Source organism: Canis lupus, chromosome 23 (genome assembly GCF_011100685.1).
Source record: "Canis lupus familiaris isolate Mischka breed German Shepherd chromosome 23, alternate assembly UU_Cfam_GSD_1.0, whole genome shotgun sequence".
In the NCBI taxonomy this organism is placed as follows: Eukaryota; Metazoa; Chordata; class Mammalia; order Carnivora; family Canidae; genus Canis; species Canis lupus.
Genome location: NC_049244.1, coordinates 4,215,860 through 4,232,198, shown reverse-complemented (window position 1 = coordinate 4,232,198; position 16,339 = coordinate 4,215,860). Strand labels below are relative to the sequence as shown.

Here is a 16,339-nt window from a genome sequence, read left to right as displayed (position 1 = left end):
TGGTACTTTTACCTAATTAACCTAAATCAGGGAATTACTTGTTACTATTTATGAAAAAAGAAAAAAGCTATGTCAGATTTTCTTAATAGAAAAGATAAAAATGACATTACTTTTAGATGAACCTAGGTTTTCTTTCAGCATTTCCTCCTCACTCTATTTTTAAAAACAACTGTTAGAAATGATGTCTCTTGGGATGCCTGGGTGGCTCAGCAGTTGAGTGACTGCCTTTGGCTCAGGGCATGATCCCAGAGTCCCAGGATCGAGTCTCACATCGGGCTCTCTGCATGGAGCCTGCTTCTTCCTCTGCCTATGACTCTGCCTCTCTCTCTATCTCTTGTAAATAAATAAATAAAATCTTTAAAAAAATGATGTTTCTGATTGGAAAGATTTAGTGATTTTTGTTTGCTCTTTTTACACTACCTAGTGTACCCAATCTTGTTACTTGGGCAATATATTAAGAAGTATTCGGAGATATTAAGGGACAATTTTTTTTTTTTTTTTGTCCATTGCCTCACTGACATTTTTGTGGGTAATTATAGAATTATAGAATAGATAGTACAGACTATCTTAGCATTTTTTTATATCTTAATTAGCTTGCAGTTACTAGCCTTGAGTAAGTATAATAAGAAAGGTGAAGGCAAAGGAACAAAGAGGGAGCAAATAAAGTAGCAAAGCCTGACTCAGGAAATGGTTGTTAGGGCTGTTTGTTTTCAACTCACAATCAGTCAGATTTCAGTTGTGATTCACATTTTTGTCTTTTTCTTACATTACTTTCTTTTGCATTTAAAACACTAATGCCAGTTCCTGATTTATAAATACCTGATTGCTGATCAGTCCCCACAGGAGAAGAGGTAGAGTGTGATGGCACCTCTGTGGGGCTTTAGAAGAGTTACAGGATCGCCTTTGCTGTCAACTGGTTGAACAGCTGCTTACTATGGATCTAGGGAGGCATTTTTAAGATACTCCTCTTCTGTACTGTGGGTGTGGTGGCTGGGCAGATTGGGCAGGAGAAATACCAGTGGTGAAGATGGTATAAATTGTGACCTTTCTCTATGAAGCTAGAAATCAGAATTCTACTTCTAGGATGACACAGATGTGTTTTTCTATATAGCTGGGGGTTTTGTTGGTTTTTTTGTTTTTAAAGTAATCTCTACGCCTAAGAGGGGCTTGAATTTATGACCCTGAGATCAAAGTCACATACTCTACCAACTGAGCCAGCTGGGTCCCCCTACAAAGCTGGTCTTTAGGATTTCTGAAACAATTCATCAAATCCTATTAATCTATATTGTGGCTGAGTATAGAATATAGCAACCAACTAGGGATCCCTGGGTGGCGCAGCGGTTTAGCGCCTGCCTTTGGCCCAGGGCGCGATCCTGGAGACCCAGGATCGAATCCCACATCAGGCTCCCGGTGCATGGAGCCTGCTTCTCCCTCTGCCTGTGTCTCTGCCTCTCTCTCTCTCTGTGACTATCATAAAAAAAAAATAAAAAATTAAAAAAAAAAAAAGAATATAGCAACCAACTAGATAGAATTCAATTTTTTTATTTTTATTTTTTTTTTTTATGATAGTCACAGAGAGAGAGAGAGAGAGAGGCAGAGACATAGGCAGAGGGAGAAGCAGGCTCCATGCACCGGGAGCCCGACATGGGAGCTAAACCACTGAGCCACCCAGGGATCCCCTAGAATTCAAATCCATTTTTCTTAGGGGGCGCCTGAGTGGCTCAGTGAGTTAAGCCTTTGGCACAGGTCATGATCCCAGGGCCCTGGGATAGAGCACCGTACCAAACCAGGCTCCTGTTCAGTGGGGAGTCTGCCTCTCTCCATCTACCTCTTCCCCGGCTTATGCTCTCCCTCTCTCTCTGTCTCTCAAATAAATAAGTAAAATCTTAAAAAACATAAACAAAACTTAGTCTTTGCTCTTTAGAACTTTTTGGGGAGGAGTGGTCTGGTATGTTTGCTTCACTTTGGATTATAACTTTTCTTTTCCTGTTTCTTTCCCCCCAGAAGAAAAATTTGCCCAGGCGGTGTGTTTTTTGCTTGTAGACCTTTATATATTAACCTATCAAGCTGAGAAAGCTTTGCATCTTCTTGCTGTCCTAGAAAAAATGATATCACAGGGTAACAATAACAAAAATGGAAAAAATGAGGTAAGTGTTCTGAGGTGATCAGATTAAAGTTTATGGTTAATATTTGGGGTTATTAAATATTTTAACAGCTTTATTGAAATATAATTCACTATACAAAATGGTCAATATTGTTAATAATACCATAGGATTACATACTTGAAAGTGGCTAAGAGACATTGCGAAGGATAACTAGGAATCCAGCATATGATGTTGGTAGTGTTTATACCAGAGAAAGTTTTTAAGAAGGGACTGACATGGGGCGCCTGGGTGGCTCAGTTAAGTGTCTATCTTCAGCTCAGGTCATTATCCCAGGGTCCTGGGTTGAGCCTCGCCTGTGTCAGGCTCCCTGCTCAGTGGAGAATCTGCTTCTTCCTCTCCCTCTGACCCTAGCCCACTCTTTTCTCTCTCTCTCTCTCTCTCTCTCTCTCTCTCTCTCAAATACATAAATACAAATCTTTAAAAAAGAAAAACGTGGACTTCAAAAGGTTAAAAAAGACAAAAAAGGGAACATGATCCGTTCTGGGTTTCAGAAAGATAATCTTGAGTTTTGCCTGAGTACGATCCATGCTTTTTAAACCTGGCGTATCATTATATTCAATGGGAGCTTCTCAAAAGTAGTTTCCTCCAAACAAAACAAAACAAAGTAAGTTTCCTGTTACCCATTCCAGACTATTATACCTGAATCTCTGAGAGTGAGACCTGGGATTCTGTAGTTCGAAAATGCTTTCTAGATGATTCAGATTAGCTTCCTTGGAAATTACTGATTTAAATTATGGTAAAAAATATATATATTTAATGGTAAAAATATATATATATTTAATTTTGGTTAACTTTGTTTTACCACTACAGACTGGTAATAACACCAACAAAGACGGATTTAATCATAAAGCTGAAAGTGGAGCCCTAATAGAAGCTGCAAAATCAAAGATACATCAGGTAGCATACACTCTAAGAGAGATTTTATTATCATGTATATTTACTAATAGTTATGAATGATAAAGAATGTGATAAATCGTTGGAAGAAGTAAATAATTTGAGGCATGTATGTTTGTTTAGCTTTGAAGTATTGTAATTTAAAAGCACATTTATTCTTCTGACTATATTTGCCTAAAATGATAATGCAGTATCTTTCAATTTCTTGATAAGAGATTGAGAGAAATGGCCTGGGAATGTATTGGATGATAAAATCAGTTTGTAGACTATTAAAATTCATTCTTTTTTTTTTTTTTTTAAGATTTTACTTATTGATTCATGAGAGACACACAGAGAGAGGCACAGACACAGGCAGAGGGAGAAGCAGGCTCCATGCAGGGAGCCTGTTGTGGGATTCAATCCCAGGACTCCAGGATCATGCCCTGGGCTGAAGGCAGGCACTAAACTGCTGAGCCACCCAGGGATCCCAAAATTCATTCTTAATTAGCCATGTGCAGATAAAAATTGATAGGAATTATAGAATTACTGAATCACTATATTGTGCACCTAAAACTAATACTGTACATTAATTATACTTGAATTAAAAATAAATGAATTTGGGGGTTGGTCCCTGGGTGGCTCAGCGGTTTAGCACCTGCCTTCAGCCCAGGGCATGATCCTGGAGACCCGGGATCAAATTCTGCATTGGGCTCCCTGCATGGAGCCTGCTTCTCCCTCTGCCTGTGTCTCTGCCTCTCTCTCTCTCTGTGTCTCTCATGTATAAATAAATATTTTAAAAATAAATAAATAAATTTTTTAAAGCTTAAAGTTGTTAGGATTTTTTGTGGAACTTAAATATAAATTTTATCCTACCACATTTTTTTTTGTTTTTTACATGTATTCCAAGAGTATAATAAAAATAGATTAAGATAATTTACAACCTGCTTTTGCCAGTACCTGGTATAACCATGTTGTAAACAGATAGGGTTGAATTTCCTTTTAACTAGAAAGTAAGACTGCTTCAGCATGTGTAAATCCATCATAGTCCTGGGATACCTGCGTGGCTCAGTAGTTGAGCATCAGCCTTCAGTCATGATCCTGGGATCCTGGGTTCAGAGTCCCACATTGGGCTTCCCACAGGAGCTTGCTTCTCCTTCTTCCTATGTCTCTGCCTCTCTCTCTTTGGCTCTCATGAATAAATAAATAAAAATCTTTTAAAAAATCCATCATAGGGCAGCCCCGGTGGCGCAGCAGTTTAACGCCGCCTGCAGCCCGGGGTGTGATCCTGGGGACCCTGAATCAAGTCCCACGTCAGGCTCCCTGCATGGAGTCTGCTTCTCCCTCTGCCTGTGCCTCTGCCCCCCTCTCTCTCTGTGTCTCTATGAATAAACAAATAAAATTTTTTTTAAAAAATCCATCATAGTTCTCACATACTCACATTTTCCTTTGATAGTATAAAGTGAGAGCTTATATCCAAATGAAGTCCCTGAAAGCATGCAAAAGGGAAATCAAGTCAGTGATGAACACAGCTGGAAATGTAAGTTTCTTCTTGACTTTTTTTTTTCAATTTGTAATTTTTATGTCCTAAAACTATCTTATTTGTACAATAAGTGTTTGTCAGTTTTAAATTATTTTAGTCTCTTATAGTGTATATTTACCACTAGATACAAACCTTGACATTGAGTTGTGAAGTGGTGATCATACTGTGTCTATAATTTAATACTTTCCTCACTTAAAATTAAACCAAGCATTTCTCCTTGGCATATAGTCCTCAAAACCACCATTTTAAATACTTAGTATTCTGGGAGTAGTTTATCATAATTCATGTAAACATTTACTATTAGACACTTCAGGATTTTTTTAGCTTATACTCAGAACATTTAGTAAAGATGAACAGTTCAGCTGTAGCCCAAACCTGCCCCTTTCCAGTGATCTTTGGCTTGACAATAACTTCAATTTGACTAAGCTAGACTCTTTGAAATAAGCTTACTCCTTCTTTCCACTCCCTCTACCCCACTCCTCCACTGATACGTAATTTTTTAAGACTGTGAAAGGAAAAGACAGAATTGTGAACATTCTTGATGCTTTTAGGAAAACTGTTAACTTTAAGTATGAAGGCATAAAGAGATACAGTTTGTAATAGGAATAGTTCAGGAAAATTGACCCTCAAAATCCTAGACAGGATCCAGATTAATCCCTGGGTCAGTACTCAAGTGATTTTTGATGAAAACAAATTGTAAGTAAGGTCTGAGAGGGTAGACTTGAGGCTAAGAGGGAAAAGCCTTACTAGCCAGCCAACCATTATCAAAGCTTTTTTGAGACAAAGACATGATCCCTGCCTTAACAGAAGCCAGAGTCACAGGGGAGAGAGAAACAGGAAAATAAATATTGTAATGCAGTGTAGTAGTAGTACCTAAATCAGGAGGTACAGAGCAAAGCAAGAACAGGGACTTAGAAAAAAAGCCTGTAGCTAAGCTAAAGTGAATAAATGATGAGACCAGGATTCCTCATGTCCTCCTGGTTGGATGTTCATTGTGCAAATCTATGTAGGCAAATGCATTCTAAATAGGAACTATACAGGTGATCCTCCACTAGGAGGATGCTTAGGGGAAGTGAAACATGATTTACCATCCAAAATCTGATTTTTGTCACAGGAAGATTAGCTCCCAAAAATAAGGCATTCTGTTAGGCAATACTTCCATCCATAGAATGACACCTTTTTTTTTTTTTCCTATTTGGGAAAGCATTGAATGATTGTATCCCTTTGGGTTCTAATGAAGGTGCATTTGTACCCTAAAAAATATGGGAGACTTCCAGTCTCTCATAGTAATTGAAATAAAGGGCCTAGGAAAATTGGTTTTCAGTTAGTAGTATAATAGGTGAAGACAGTCTTGTGTTCTTATATACTGTATGTATTTTTTTAGGCAGACTCTTAATTCAGTTGATAAGGTGCTCTCTGATAAGTTTAATTTTTTTAGATTGTGAAAGCAAGGAAAAATTTTGAGACTATAGTTTTTTGTGATCATGACTTAAATGATTCATTTATGCTCTTCAGGACATGCCAGTATAGCAATATGATTATGATCTCTCATTAGGCATCTGAAAACAAAATATAAGCAACTTTCCTTTTCTTTACAGTCTGCACCCTCTCTGTTTCTTAAAAGCAATTTTGAGTACTTAAGAGGCAATTATCGAAAAGCTGTGAAGCTATTAAATAGTTCAAACATTGCTGAGCATCCAGGATTCATGAAAACAGGTAAAAGAAAACGTGAAATTCTGGTATTTTCTTCCTGTCTCTTCTGTCTTTTGTTGTTTCCTACAGTGCTCTTCAGTGTGATTTTTGCTAATTTTTTACATGTAATGTTTTATTCTGCTGCAGAAAAATTCTGAAATTCTATTATTTCCATTTTATTTATTTTATAGATTTATTTATTTAGTGTGTGTGAGCAGGGGTAAGGGGGCAGAAGGGGAGAGGGGGAGAGTAGCAAACTTCCTACTGAGCACAGAACCTGGGGCTCGGCCCATCCTATGCTATGACCTGAGTTAAGCCAAGAGTTGGATGCTTAACTGAGTCACCCAGGTGCCCATATTTGTTTTCCATTTTAGAAGAAGCCTCACTTCTTTTACTTTTCTTTCCCCTCATTGTATTCGTTTTCTTCTTTCATTCTTTAAGATTTTATTTGAGAGAGAGAGAGGGAGCATGAACAGTGAGGAGGGAGAAGCAGACTCCACACTGAGCAGGGAGCCCAACATGGGACCCAGTCATAGGACTCTGGGATCATGACCTGAGCCGAAGGCAGATTCTTAACCAACTGAGCCACCCAGGCACCCCTCATTTTATTTTTAATACCAGCTTAACAAATTAGATCCAAGACGTAAGGTACTTGGGCTTTTACTTTGTGAAATGAGACGTTTTAAGAAAATGAATTGAGGGATCCCTGGGTGGCGCAGCAGTTTGGCGCCTGCCTTTGGCCCAGGGCGCGATCCTGGAGACCCGGGATCAAATCCCACGTCGGGCTCCCGGTGCATGGAGCCTGCTTCTCCCTCGGCCTATGTCTCTGCCTCTCTCTCTCTCTCTCTCTCTCTATGACTATCATAAATAAATAAAAATTGAAAAAAAAAATTTAAAAAAAGAAAATGAATTGATAATGTTTATACTTGTCCCTTTTCTCCCATAAAGCTGTGAGCATATGATGATTTTTTTTTGCATATGATGATTTTTTAGACTATTAACTATGTCAAAAATATTTCAAAAAATATTTCTATAAAGTTAGGAAAATAATTATTATTTATTTTCTAATTAGAAAGTTTTAATGAGGGACACCAGGATGGCTCAGTCAGTTAAGCACCTGAATCTTGATTTTGGCTCAGATCATGATCTCAAGATAGTTGGATGGAGGCCTACATTGGGCTCCGCACTGGGTGTGGAGCCTGCTTAAGATTCTGTCTCCTCAGGGCAGCCCTGGTGGCTCAGCAGTTTACCGCTGCCTTTAGCCCCAGGGCCTGATCCTGGAGACCCAGGATCAAGTCCCACGTCAGGCTCCCTGCATGGAGTCTGCTTCTCCCTCTGCCACTGTGTCTCTGCCTTTCCCTCTCTCTGTGTCTCTCATGAATAAATAAATAAAATCTTTAAAAATAAATAAATAAAAATTAATAAAAAAGAAAGAAGGATTTTATTTATTTATTTTTAATAAGAAAGAAGGTTTTTAAAAATAAAAATTCATGAGAGATACAAAGAGAGGCTGAGACACAGGCCAGAGGGAGAAATAGGCTCCCTGTGGGGAGCCCAATGCGGGACTCAATCCCATGACCACCAGGCGTCCCAAGAAAGAGAGTTTTAATGAATTGCTTAATACTGGGACACCTGGGTGGCCCGGCAGTTGAGTGCCTGCCTTTGGTCCAGGGCGTAATCCTGGAGTCCCGGGATCGAGTCCTACATCAGGCTCCCTGCATGGAGCCTGCTTCTGCCTCTGCCTCTCTCTCTCTCTCTCTCTCTCTCTGTCTCCCATGAATAAATAAAATCTTTTAAAAAATTGCTTAATACTGTTGGAAAAACAAAAGGTAAAATTTGGGGCTTTAAGTTCATAGCATTGCTATTTTTTGGAGAGAAAGGAGGAAAATCCATTTATTCAAGAAATGAAGTAAAACTATTGAAAATGCTTTACACCAAGTTTAAAATGCAAAGAATGGAAGTGCCTGGGTGGTTCAGTTGGCTATGCGTCTGACTCTTGGTTTTGGCTCAGGTAATGGTATCAGTGTCGTGAGTTTGAGCCCCATGTGGTACTCTGTGCTCAGAATGGAGTCTGCTTAGACTTCTTTTCACCTCTCCTCCCCTGCTTATGTGCCTGCCCTCTCTCTTTCACTCATTCATTAATAAATAAATAAACTCTTAAAACACAAAGAATGAATAAGTTTTTGGGTAATTTTTATTTTAGATTCTATTCAGATACAAAGAACACACTTGCAGACATACCCACTGCCCCCAGCCCCTTTGCCTGTTCTGTTCACTGGGGTTGTAAAAATAGAGAAAAACAGTTTGTTCCATTATAGTTTACTTGGATATTCTGTCTGAGTACCCATTTTTTAATTCTGCTGAATTTTCATTTTTGCTATTTTTATTGTCATAATTTCCCCTCAGAGGCCCATAATACCCAAACACTGAAATGATCTTTCATGCTAAAAATTCAGTATCCTTGAGAAAATTTTGCTTAGGACTGTCTTGATGCAGTTTTCAGAATCAATATTGTCAAGCTCTACAGTGGAGTGAGGAGCAGGACATGCAGTTGACTAGTCAACAGTTAAGATGATCTAACAGGAGATTTTTATACAGTAGCTATATATTTTATTATTGATATTTTTATAGTTATTAATTTTAAAATACTTGTTCTCATATTTAAAATTTAGTTTTTGCTGTTGATAAAATACACTTATTAGAGAAGCTCTGGGAATAGAATGTTTCTTAAATTGTTGACAGTGCCACAACCAGAGGCAACCTCCTTTAAATATGTTAGTATATTTCTTACTATCTTGCCCTGAAGCCTAGTTTTGATCTTTTTAAAAATCATTGCTCAATTTTAAAGCACATAAGAAGAAAATTAGATTTTAGTATTAAGCTTTGGATATCCTGCGGTTTTTTTTTACGATTTTATTTATTTATTCATGAGAGAGCAAGGCAGAGACGTAGGCAGAGGGAGAAGCAGGCTCCATACAGGGAGCCTGATGTGGGACCACGCCCTGATCCAGAGGCAGTTGCTCAACCACTGAGCCACCCAGACATCCTGGATAACCTGAGTCTTAATTTTGTCAGTCTAGTCCAGCATTTTATATCATTGAGGAAAAGATGGACTCTCATTAGGTTCTTTTGGAGTATTTGAGAAGCAGTTTAGAAGAAGAAAACTAAAGCTTGGATTGTTTTCATTATTCCATAAGAAAGCCCAGAGAAATGAAGTGTCGAAATATACAATCATAAAAGCAGCTAAAGGAAACTTGAATATCTTAATTTGGGGGGATTGATTAAATATTATCCAAAATGCAAGAACCATAGAGTTTAGAAAAGACGACTAAAATTAACCACATAATCATGTAAAATTTTTTTATCATTAAACACACACACACTGAAGCAGGTCACAAGACAGATCACATGATGGCATTGGAAATATTTGAAACATGTGACAGAAGATTTCTATAACATACAAACAGGTAACCAACAGGAAAAACATCTGTAACCAAATTTAAAAATAGATAAAGAAAAGAAAGAAGCAGTGTGTACATTACAGGATAAGAAGTACAAATGCCTAATAAACATGAGAAGATAGTTGCTCAGCCATAGTAGTATTTATTTATTTTTTTAAAGATTTTATTTATTTATTCATGGAATGAGAGAGAGAGAGGCAGGCAGAGGGAGAAGCAGGCTCCATGCAGGGAACCTGACCTGGGACTCTATCCCCGGTCTCCAGGATCACACCCCAGGCTAAAGGTGGCGCTAAACCGATGAGCCACCTGGGCTGCCGCATAGTAGTATTTAAAGAAGTGTGAACTGGGCAGCCCCGGTGGCGCAGCAGTTTAGCGCCGCCTGCAGCCCAGGGCGTGATCCTGGAGACCCTGGATCAGTCCCACATCAGGCATCTCTGTATGATGCCTGCTTCTCCCTCTTCCTGTGTCTCTGCCTCTCTCTGTGTGTCTCTATGAATAAATAAATAAAATCTTAAAAAAAAAAAAGTTAAAAAAGAAAGAAAGAAAGAAGTGTGAACTGAAAGAGCAGTGGAGACTTTAACAAGCAAAAGCAGGAATTTATGTATTCTGTTTTATGCATTCCTGCTACCATTAATATGTTGCCATAGTAAATGTGTCCATATATACTTATTCTGTCCAGTTTCTAGATAATATTTTTGTGGACAAAATACATATAATGTTACTAAGAAGTATTTTTTGTCCTTTGCACTATTGTATCATTTGCCTATTATTAAAAATTAAATCAGGGCAGCCCCGGTGGTGCAGCAGTTTAGCGCCGCCTGCAGCCTGGGGCCTGATCCTGGAGACCTAGGATCAAGTCCCACATCAGGCTCCTGCATGGAGCCTGCTTCTCCCTCCTCCAGTGTCTCTGCCTCTCTCTCTCTCTCTTTGTCTATCATAAATAAATAAATAAATCTTTAAAAAAATTAAATCAGGAAAAATATTAAGCAGGGTAACCAAATCAATGGGTAGGGTTGGTTTATCACCTAAAACAAAGGATTTTAAAAGTAAAGGAGCTTACAGAATTTTCGCATGTCGCAAATTTCAGGTGCCTTGTAAACTTTTCTATAAGGATTAGGTGGAATTGCTGTTTCATTGCCAGTTCTTGTGTGGCATGTATCAACAGTAAAATTTTAGGATAGATTTGTTTGTGGTTTTTTTTTTTTTTTCAGGTGAATGCTTGAGATGCATGTTCTGGAATAATCTTGGTTGCATTCATTTTGCCATGAGCAAGCACAATCTGGGAATTTTCTACTTTAAAAAGGCTTTACAGGAGAATGACAATGTTTGTGCACAGCTCAGTGCAGGCAGCACTGATCCAGGTGAGCCCATTGCTGGGGGATAGTCATATTTTTCTACTAGAGGAGAGCACGATATTAAAGAGCAAGCAACCGAGCACTGAGTGATATATAAAATTGTTGAATCACTGTATTGTATACCTAAAACTAATATAATATGGTACATAAATTATACTAGAATTTAAAAAGTAATTTTTTCTAAAAGAATAAATAGGTAGATAGTGATCAAGTGTCTGGTCAAAATGCGTCCGTATGTGCCTACCTACAGTTAACATTGACCCTGATCAACAGGTTTATTCAAAAACAAAACAAAACAAAACAAAAACACGTTTATTCGAGATTTTTAGTAAATAATTGCTACTTCAAATATTAAGGAAATTTAAATTACATTCACTTTTTCATGGACTTGAAAATCAGTAATCACATATGGTAATGTTATACAGCAAAATATGTTGCTAAGATTTCTCGACTGTGCTAAACTTTTTTTTGTTTTGTTTTGGTTTTCTTTTTTCTAAGTAAGCTATAAGCCCACCCTAGGGCTTGAACCATGACCCTGAAACTCGCATGCTCTACAGACTGAACCAGCTGGGCACCCTAGTTTTATTATAGCTTCTTTCCAAGGTTTCACTATAGGTAGCACCTGTCAATCTTTTTTCTTTTTCTTTTTTTTTTGCACCTGACAATCTTTGAGCAAATTCCTAAAGTCTATAACTGTATTTATTATTCATATGGTATGGATCCTTGACCTGGAATGCTTAAAAGCAATTATTTAGCTTTTTTAAATTAAAAAAAAAAACTGATGAAAAATGCATCCAGAATCATAAGTAGTCTTATTTTATTATAGACTGTGAAACTTTGAATAAGCAAGTGAACCATAGTCATTGTGGGTATTGGTATATTAATTTTTATTTTCATAGTAAAGTTCCCTGAACCCTCACTAACATTAGCTATATACTTCTGGCTAAGGCAGCCCAGATGGCCCAGCGGTTTAGTGCCGCCTTCAGCCCAAGGTGTGATCCTGGAGACCTGGGATCGAGTCCCACGTCGGGCTCCCTGCATGGAGCCTGCTTCTCCCTCTGCCTGTGTCTCTGCCTCTCTCTCTCTCTCTCTCTCTCTCTCTCTGTGTGACTATCATAAATAAAAAAATAAATAAAAAATAAAAGATTGATAGGAGTCGGTGGGTCCTCTCTCTCTTTGCCTTTCTGGACCATTGTTGCCTGCCTGAGGAGCTAGCAAATGAGAAGAGACATCTCTGGCCACACCAGCACAGACAACTGAGATGACTCTGGAGAATATTTGTGAGGTTGGGGATGAAGGTCTTCACTGGTCAAGAGCTATTACAACTTCACACTGGGGTCATTGGTATTAAGTAAGATAGTATTTAAGTATTTAGTGGAATAAGTGTTTTCAATGTAACTGTTACTTTAATGATTTTCTTTCTTACCTAATTTATATCATTAGGCAAAAAATTTTCAGGACGACCTATGTGTACATTACTAACCAACAAGAGGTATGAGTTGCTGTATAACTGTGGCATTCAGCTTCTTCACATTGGAAGACCTCTTGCTGCCTTTGAGTGTCTGATTGAAGCTGTTCAGGTTTATCATGCAAATCCACGCCTTTGGCTAAGGCTGGCTGAATGCTGCATTGCTGCAAATAAAGGGGTGAGTGCTCCTTGGGTATCTTTTTGAACCTATACTGTGCCCCCAACTTGTTACATAGCAAAAAATATTTGGAAACATACAAGACTTCATTCCCTTTTTAATTCAGGGAATTTATAAACTGTTCTTTAAAGGTTGGACAAAGGTTTAGTTTCTTAAAGTCATTTGTTAACGTTCTGGTTCTTAAAGTATAGCAGCCTGTATCAGCAGTCAGATTAAAGAGGTGAAGCCAATGAGAGGGTTGTGCCTGCTGGAATAGAGGTCTGCTAGCTGCTATTGGCTCCTGGGGCAGGGGCCATATCATCTATCTGCTGGTGTGAGTGGTACATGCCGCAGATAGTTAGAGAAGGACTGATACTAACACCATGAATGTGGAAAGAAGTGTATGACACTGCATTTCCTTCAGTGCCTAGGCACTTTACTTTTGATTCAGTGAATGGTTCAGGATTATCAGGCTGTCTCTCTCACACCTTTGTCCACAGTGACTGTGAGAAATAGGCCAGTTTACATGGGTGTCCTTGCATGTGATATCTGCATGTGATGGTTGGTGGAAGCCTTGGGAATCTCAAGTGGGGAGTGGTCAGTGAAGGGTAGGAGACAGGTTGTATCGGAATTACCAGATGCCTGTATTACCCCGTTTCCTGCCCACCCCCCACCCTTGCTGCACCTTTGGCCATGTAGAGATTGGGAGGTATGGCACCTAAGATTTGCCTGCCATAGATGATATAGATGTTTATGCACTCTTACTGCTGAACAGCACTTCCTGAGAAACAGCTGCAAAAACTACCATTGAGAAGTATGTTTGCCTGGTAGTTTTCAGACGATACTTAAAAGTAGTTTATGATTTGGGTATACCACTAGGGAAAGAGATAAGTAGTATCTTTGAAGGGCTTTAATGATTTATTTAGTTGTAATTTGCCTTTTAAAAGACAACTTTCTTGGGGTGCCTGTGTGGCTCAGTGGTTGACCATCTGCCTTCCGCTCAGGTCATGTTCCCAAGATCCTTGGATCGAGTTCTGCATCGGACGGACTCCCCAGGAAGCCTGCTTCTTCTGCCTATGTCTCTGCCTCTCTCTCCGATTCTCTCATGAATAATAAATAAAATCTTTTTAAAAAAGTAAAAGGCAACTTTCTTATTGGATAATTCTTAAATTAACTGACAGTTCTAGGGAGTATTTATACTTTTTTAAAAAATAAGAACTCTAGAAATCGCTTATTCTCTTTAATCCATTCATGAATTTAAGTGTTGGAGGCATCTCATTTGAATAATTACTGGAAACCAGGGGATTATCTTCCAAAGAGTAGAGAAATACAGTAGGGTTTTTAATATTTCTTTTTAAAATACTTATTTTTAGAAATAGTACTTTTAGGATTGTCTTCATTCTGTGGATTTTATTATGAACCCCCCCCCCCCCCGCCCCATTTTCTTCTCCAGAATTCTAAGTTTCTAATTTTTAAAAAATGGTAGGGGTGCCCTGGATGGCTCAGTTGGTTGAATATCCAACTCTTGGTTTCTGCCTACATATCAGGGTCATGGGATCAAGCCCAGCCTAAGGGCTCTGCACTCAGCCGGGAGTCTGCTTGGGATTCTCCGTCCTCCTGCTCACATGCAGTCTCCCTCTCTCTCAAATAAATAAATAAAATCTTGGGATCCCTGGGTGGCGCAGCGGTTTGGCGCCTGCCTTTGGCCCAGGGCGCGATCCTGAAGACCCGGGATCGAATCCCACGTCGGGCTCCCGGTGCATGGAGCCTGCTTCTCCCTCTGCCTGTGTCTCTGCCTCTCTCTCTCTCTGTGTGACTATCATAAATAAATAAAAATTTATTTAAAAAAAATTTTTTTAAATAAATAAAATCTTTTTTTTTTTTTTTTAAATGGTAGGGCAGCCCAGGTGGTTCAGCGGTTTAGCGCCACCTTCAGTCCAGGGCATGATCCTGGAGACCCAGGATCGAGTCCTACATCAGGCTCCCTGCATGGAGCCTGCTTCTCCCTCTGCCTGTGTCTCTCTCTGCCTTTCTCTCTCTCTCTCTCTCTGTGTCTCTCATGAATAAAATCTTTAAAAAAAAAATGGTAAAGATGACTTGATTGCCATAATTTGGTGAATCTCAGAATATTCAATTTGTGCTATAAATAAGGAATTTGTCAAAAATAATTAGCTTTTGAAAAAAAAAAAAAAAATAATTAGCTTTTGTCTATGCTTCTCCTTCTAAAAAGGATCTGAAGTGCCCTAAAAGACAGTAAAAAACAACCCCCAAAACACTCTTGAATAAAACCAGAAAGCAAAATCCCAATTGTAGATATTATATTGTAGATTATATTATAAACTCCAAATAAAATTCCATAAAATGTATATCATCAATAAAGAAGGAATACTGAACAAAGCAGTTGGCACCTTCAGAAATAACAGTTTTGAATAAAAAGAACCAACTTAAGTTTTAAGTTTGTGATGCTAAGGAGATGATTTATGTCCTGTTTATCTGGCACATTGCTTCAGACTGCTTTTGGCAAAAGTAGGGCTTATGCTTACTTGGCTAGGTTAATATATGAGAGAAGATCTGCTAATCATTAAATATAGACAATTGTAGGGAGCATATTTAAGCAATTTAAGGGAAGGCTACTGAAATTCAGATATGTTGAGTGCTATTTGTTATGGCACTGTAAAGTAATATTTTAATTGCAATTCTACATCATGACTAATCTGACACACTTTTTGCCTATTGGTGTATTATTGAAAGTATACTTTATTATTGTGGATTTTTAGTTCCATCCCATCTTTGTTTTCATCTGTCGCATCTTTAAATCTACCCATCTGATCAGCTTGTGTTACCTTAAGGATGAGGAAAGAATATATGGATGAATCCTTATAAATTTATTACCACCACTAGGAAAAGAAGTCAGAATGGAAGTCCCTCCCAGTAATGGTTCAAAATATCCATTTTCTGTAATTTTTCATTAATATTGCTTGGCTGCCTCCTCAGCACAAAATTTCCAATCAGAGGGGCACCTGGGTGGCTCAGTGGATTAAGTGTCCAGCTCTTGGTTTCTCCTCAGGTCGTGATCTCACAGTGGTAGGATCAAGCCCCGAGTTGTGCTTTGTGCTCAATGTGGAGTCTGCTTCAGATTCTCTTTCCTTCTCCCTCTCTCAAATAAATAAAATATTTTTTTAAAAGATTTTATTTATTTATTCATGATAGACACAGAGAGAGAGAGGCAGAGACACAGGCAGAGGGAGAAGCAGGCTCCATGCACCGGGAGCCCGACGTGGGATTCGATCCTGGGTCTCCAGGATCGCGCCCTGGGTCAAAGGCAGGCGCTAAACTGCTGTGCCACCCAGGGATCCCTAAATAAAAGATTTTTAAAATTCTTCAAACAGAGCAGTTTTGTATTTTTTAAGCATGTTGTATTTTTTAAGCATTATGTAATATTTTCTGTTTAAAATGAATATGCAAGTGAACCCTTGTTTTATTAGAAGTCATAAATAGAAGTATAACCATAATAAACTTACAGTAGGAGCAATAAGTAACAGTACAGAAACATTGTGCTTAGAGAGGACTTTTTTGCAGGGCAGAGTTTAGCTCTGCAAGTTTGTATGGATTGGCTCCAGTTTATTCC

The 16,339-nt window shown here is 38.6% G+C and overlaps 1 protein-coding gene across 6 annotated transcripts in view; it reads left to right on the top strand.

Moving 5' to 3' along the window:
- CNOT10 (CCR4-NOT transcription complex subunit 10) overlaps positions 1–16,339 on the top strand; it is a 74,630-nt gene that overhangs the window by 22,627 nt on the left and 35,664 nt on the right. For all 6 annotated transcript variants that reach the window (XR_005376809.1, XM_038570335.1, XM_038570336.1 and 3 more), the window contains 6 exons: positions 2,005–2,147; positions 2,976–3,062; positions 4,492–4,575; positions 6,177–6,294; positions 10,943–11,092; positions 12,530–12,732. Coding sequence is in view for 5 of the 6 variants with exons in the window: in XM_038570335.1 (XP_038426263.1) it covers positions 2,005–2,147; positions 2,976–3,062; positions 4,492–4,575; positions 6,177–6,294; positions 10,943–11,092; positions 12,530–12,732 (785 nt within the window). In the remaining variant the exon portion in view is untranslated. The remainder of the gene's footprint in view (positions 1–2,004; positions 2,148–2,975; positions 3,063–4,491; positions 4,576–6,176; positions 6,295–10,942; positions 11,093–12,529; positions 12,733–16,339) is intronic.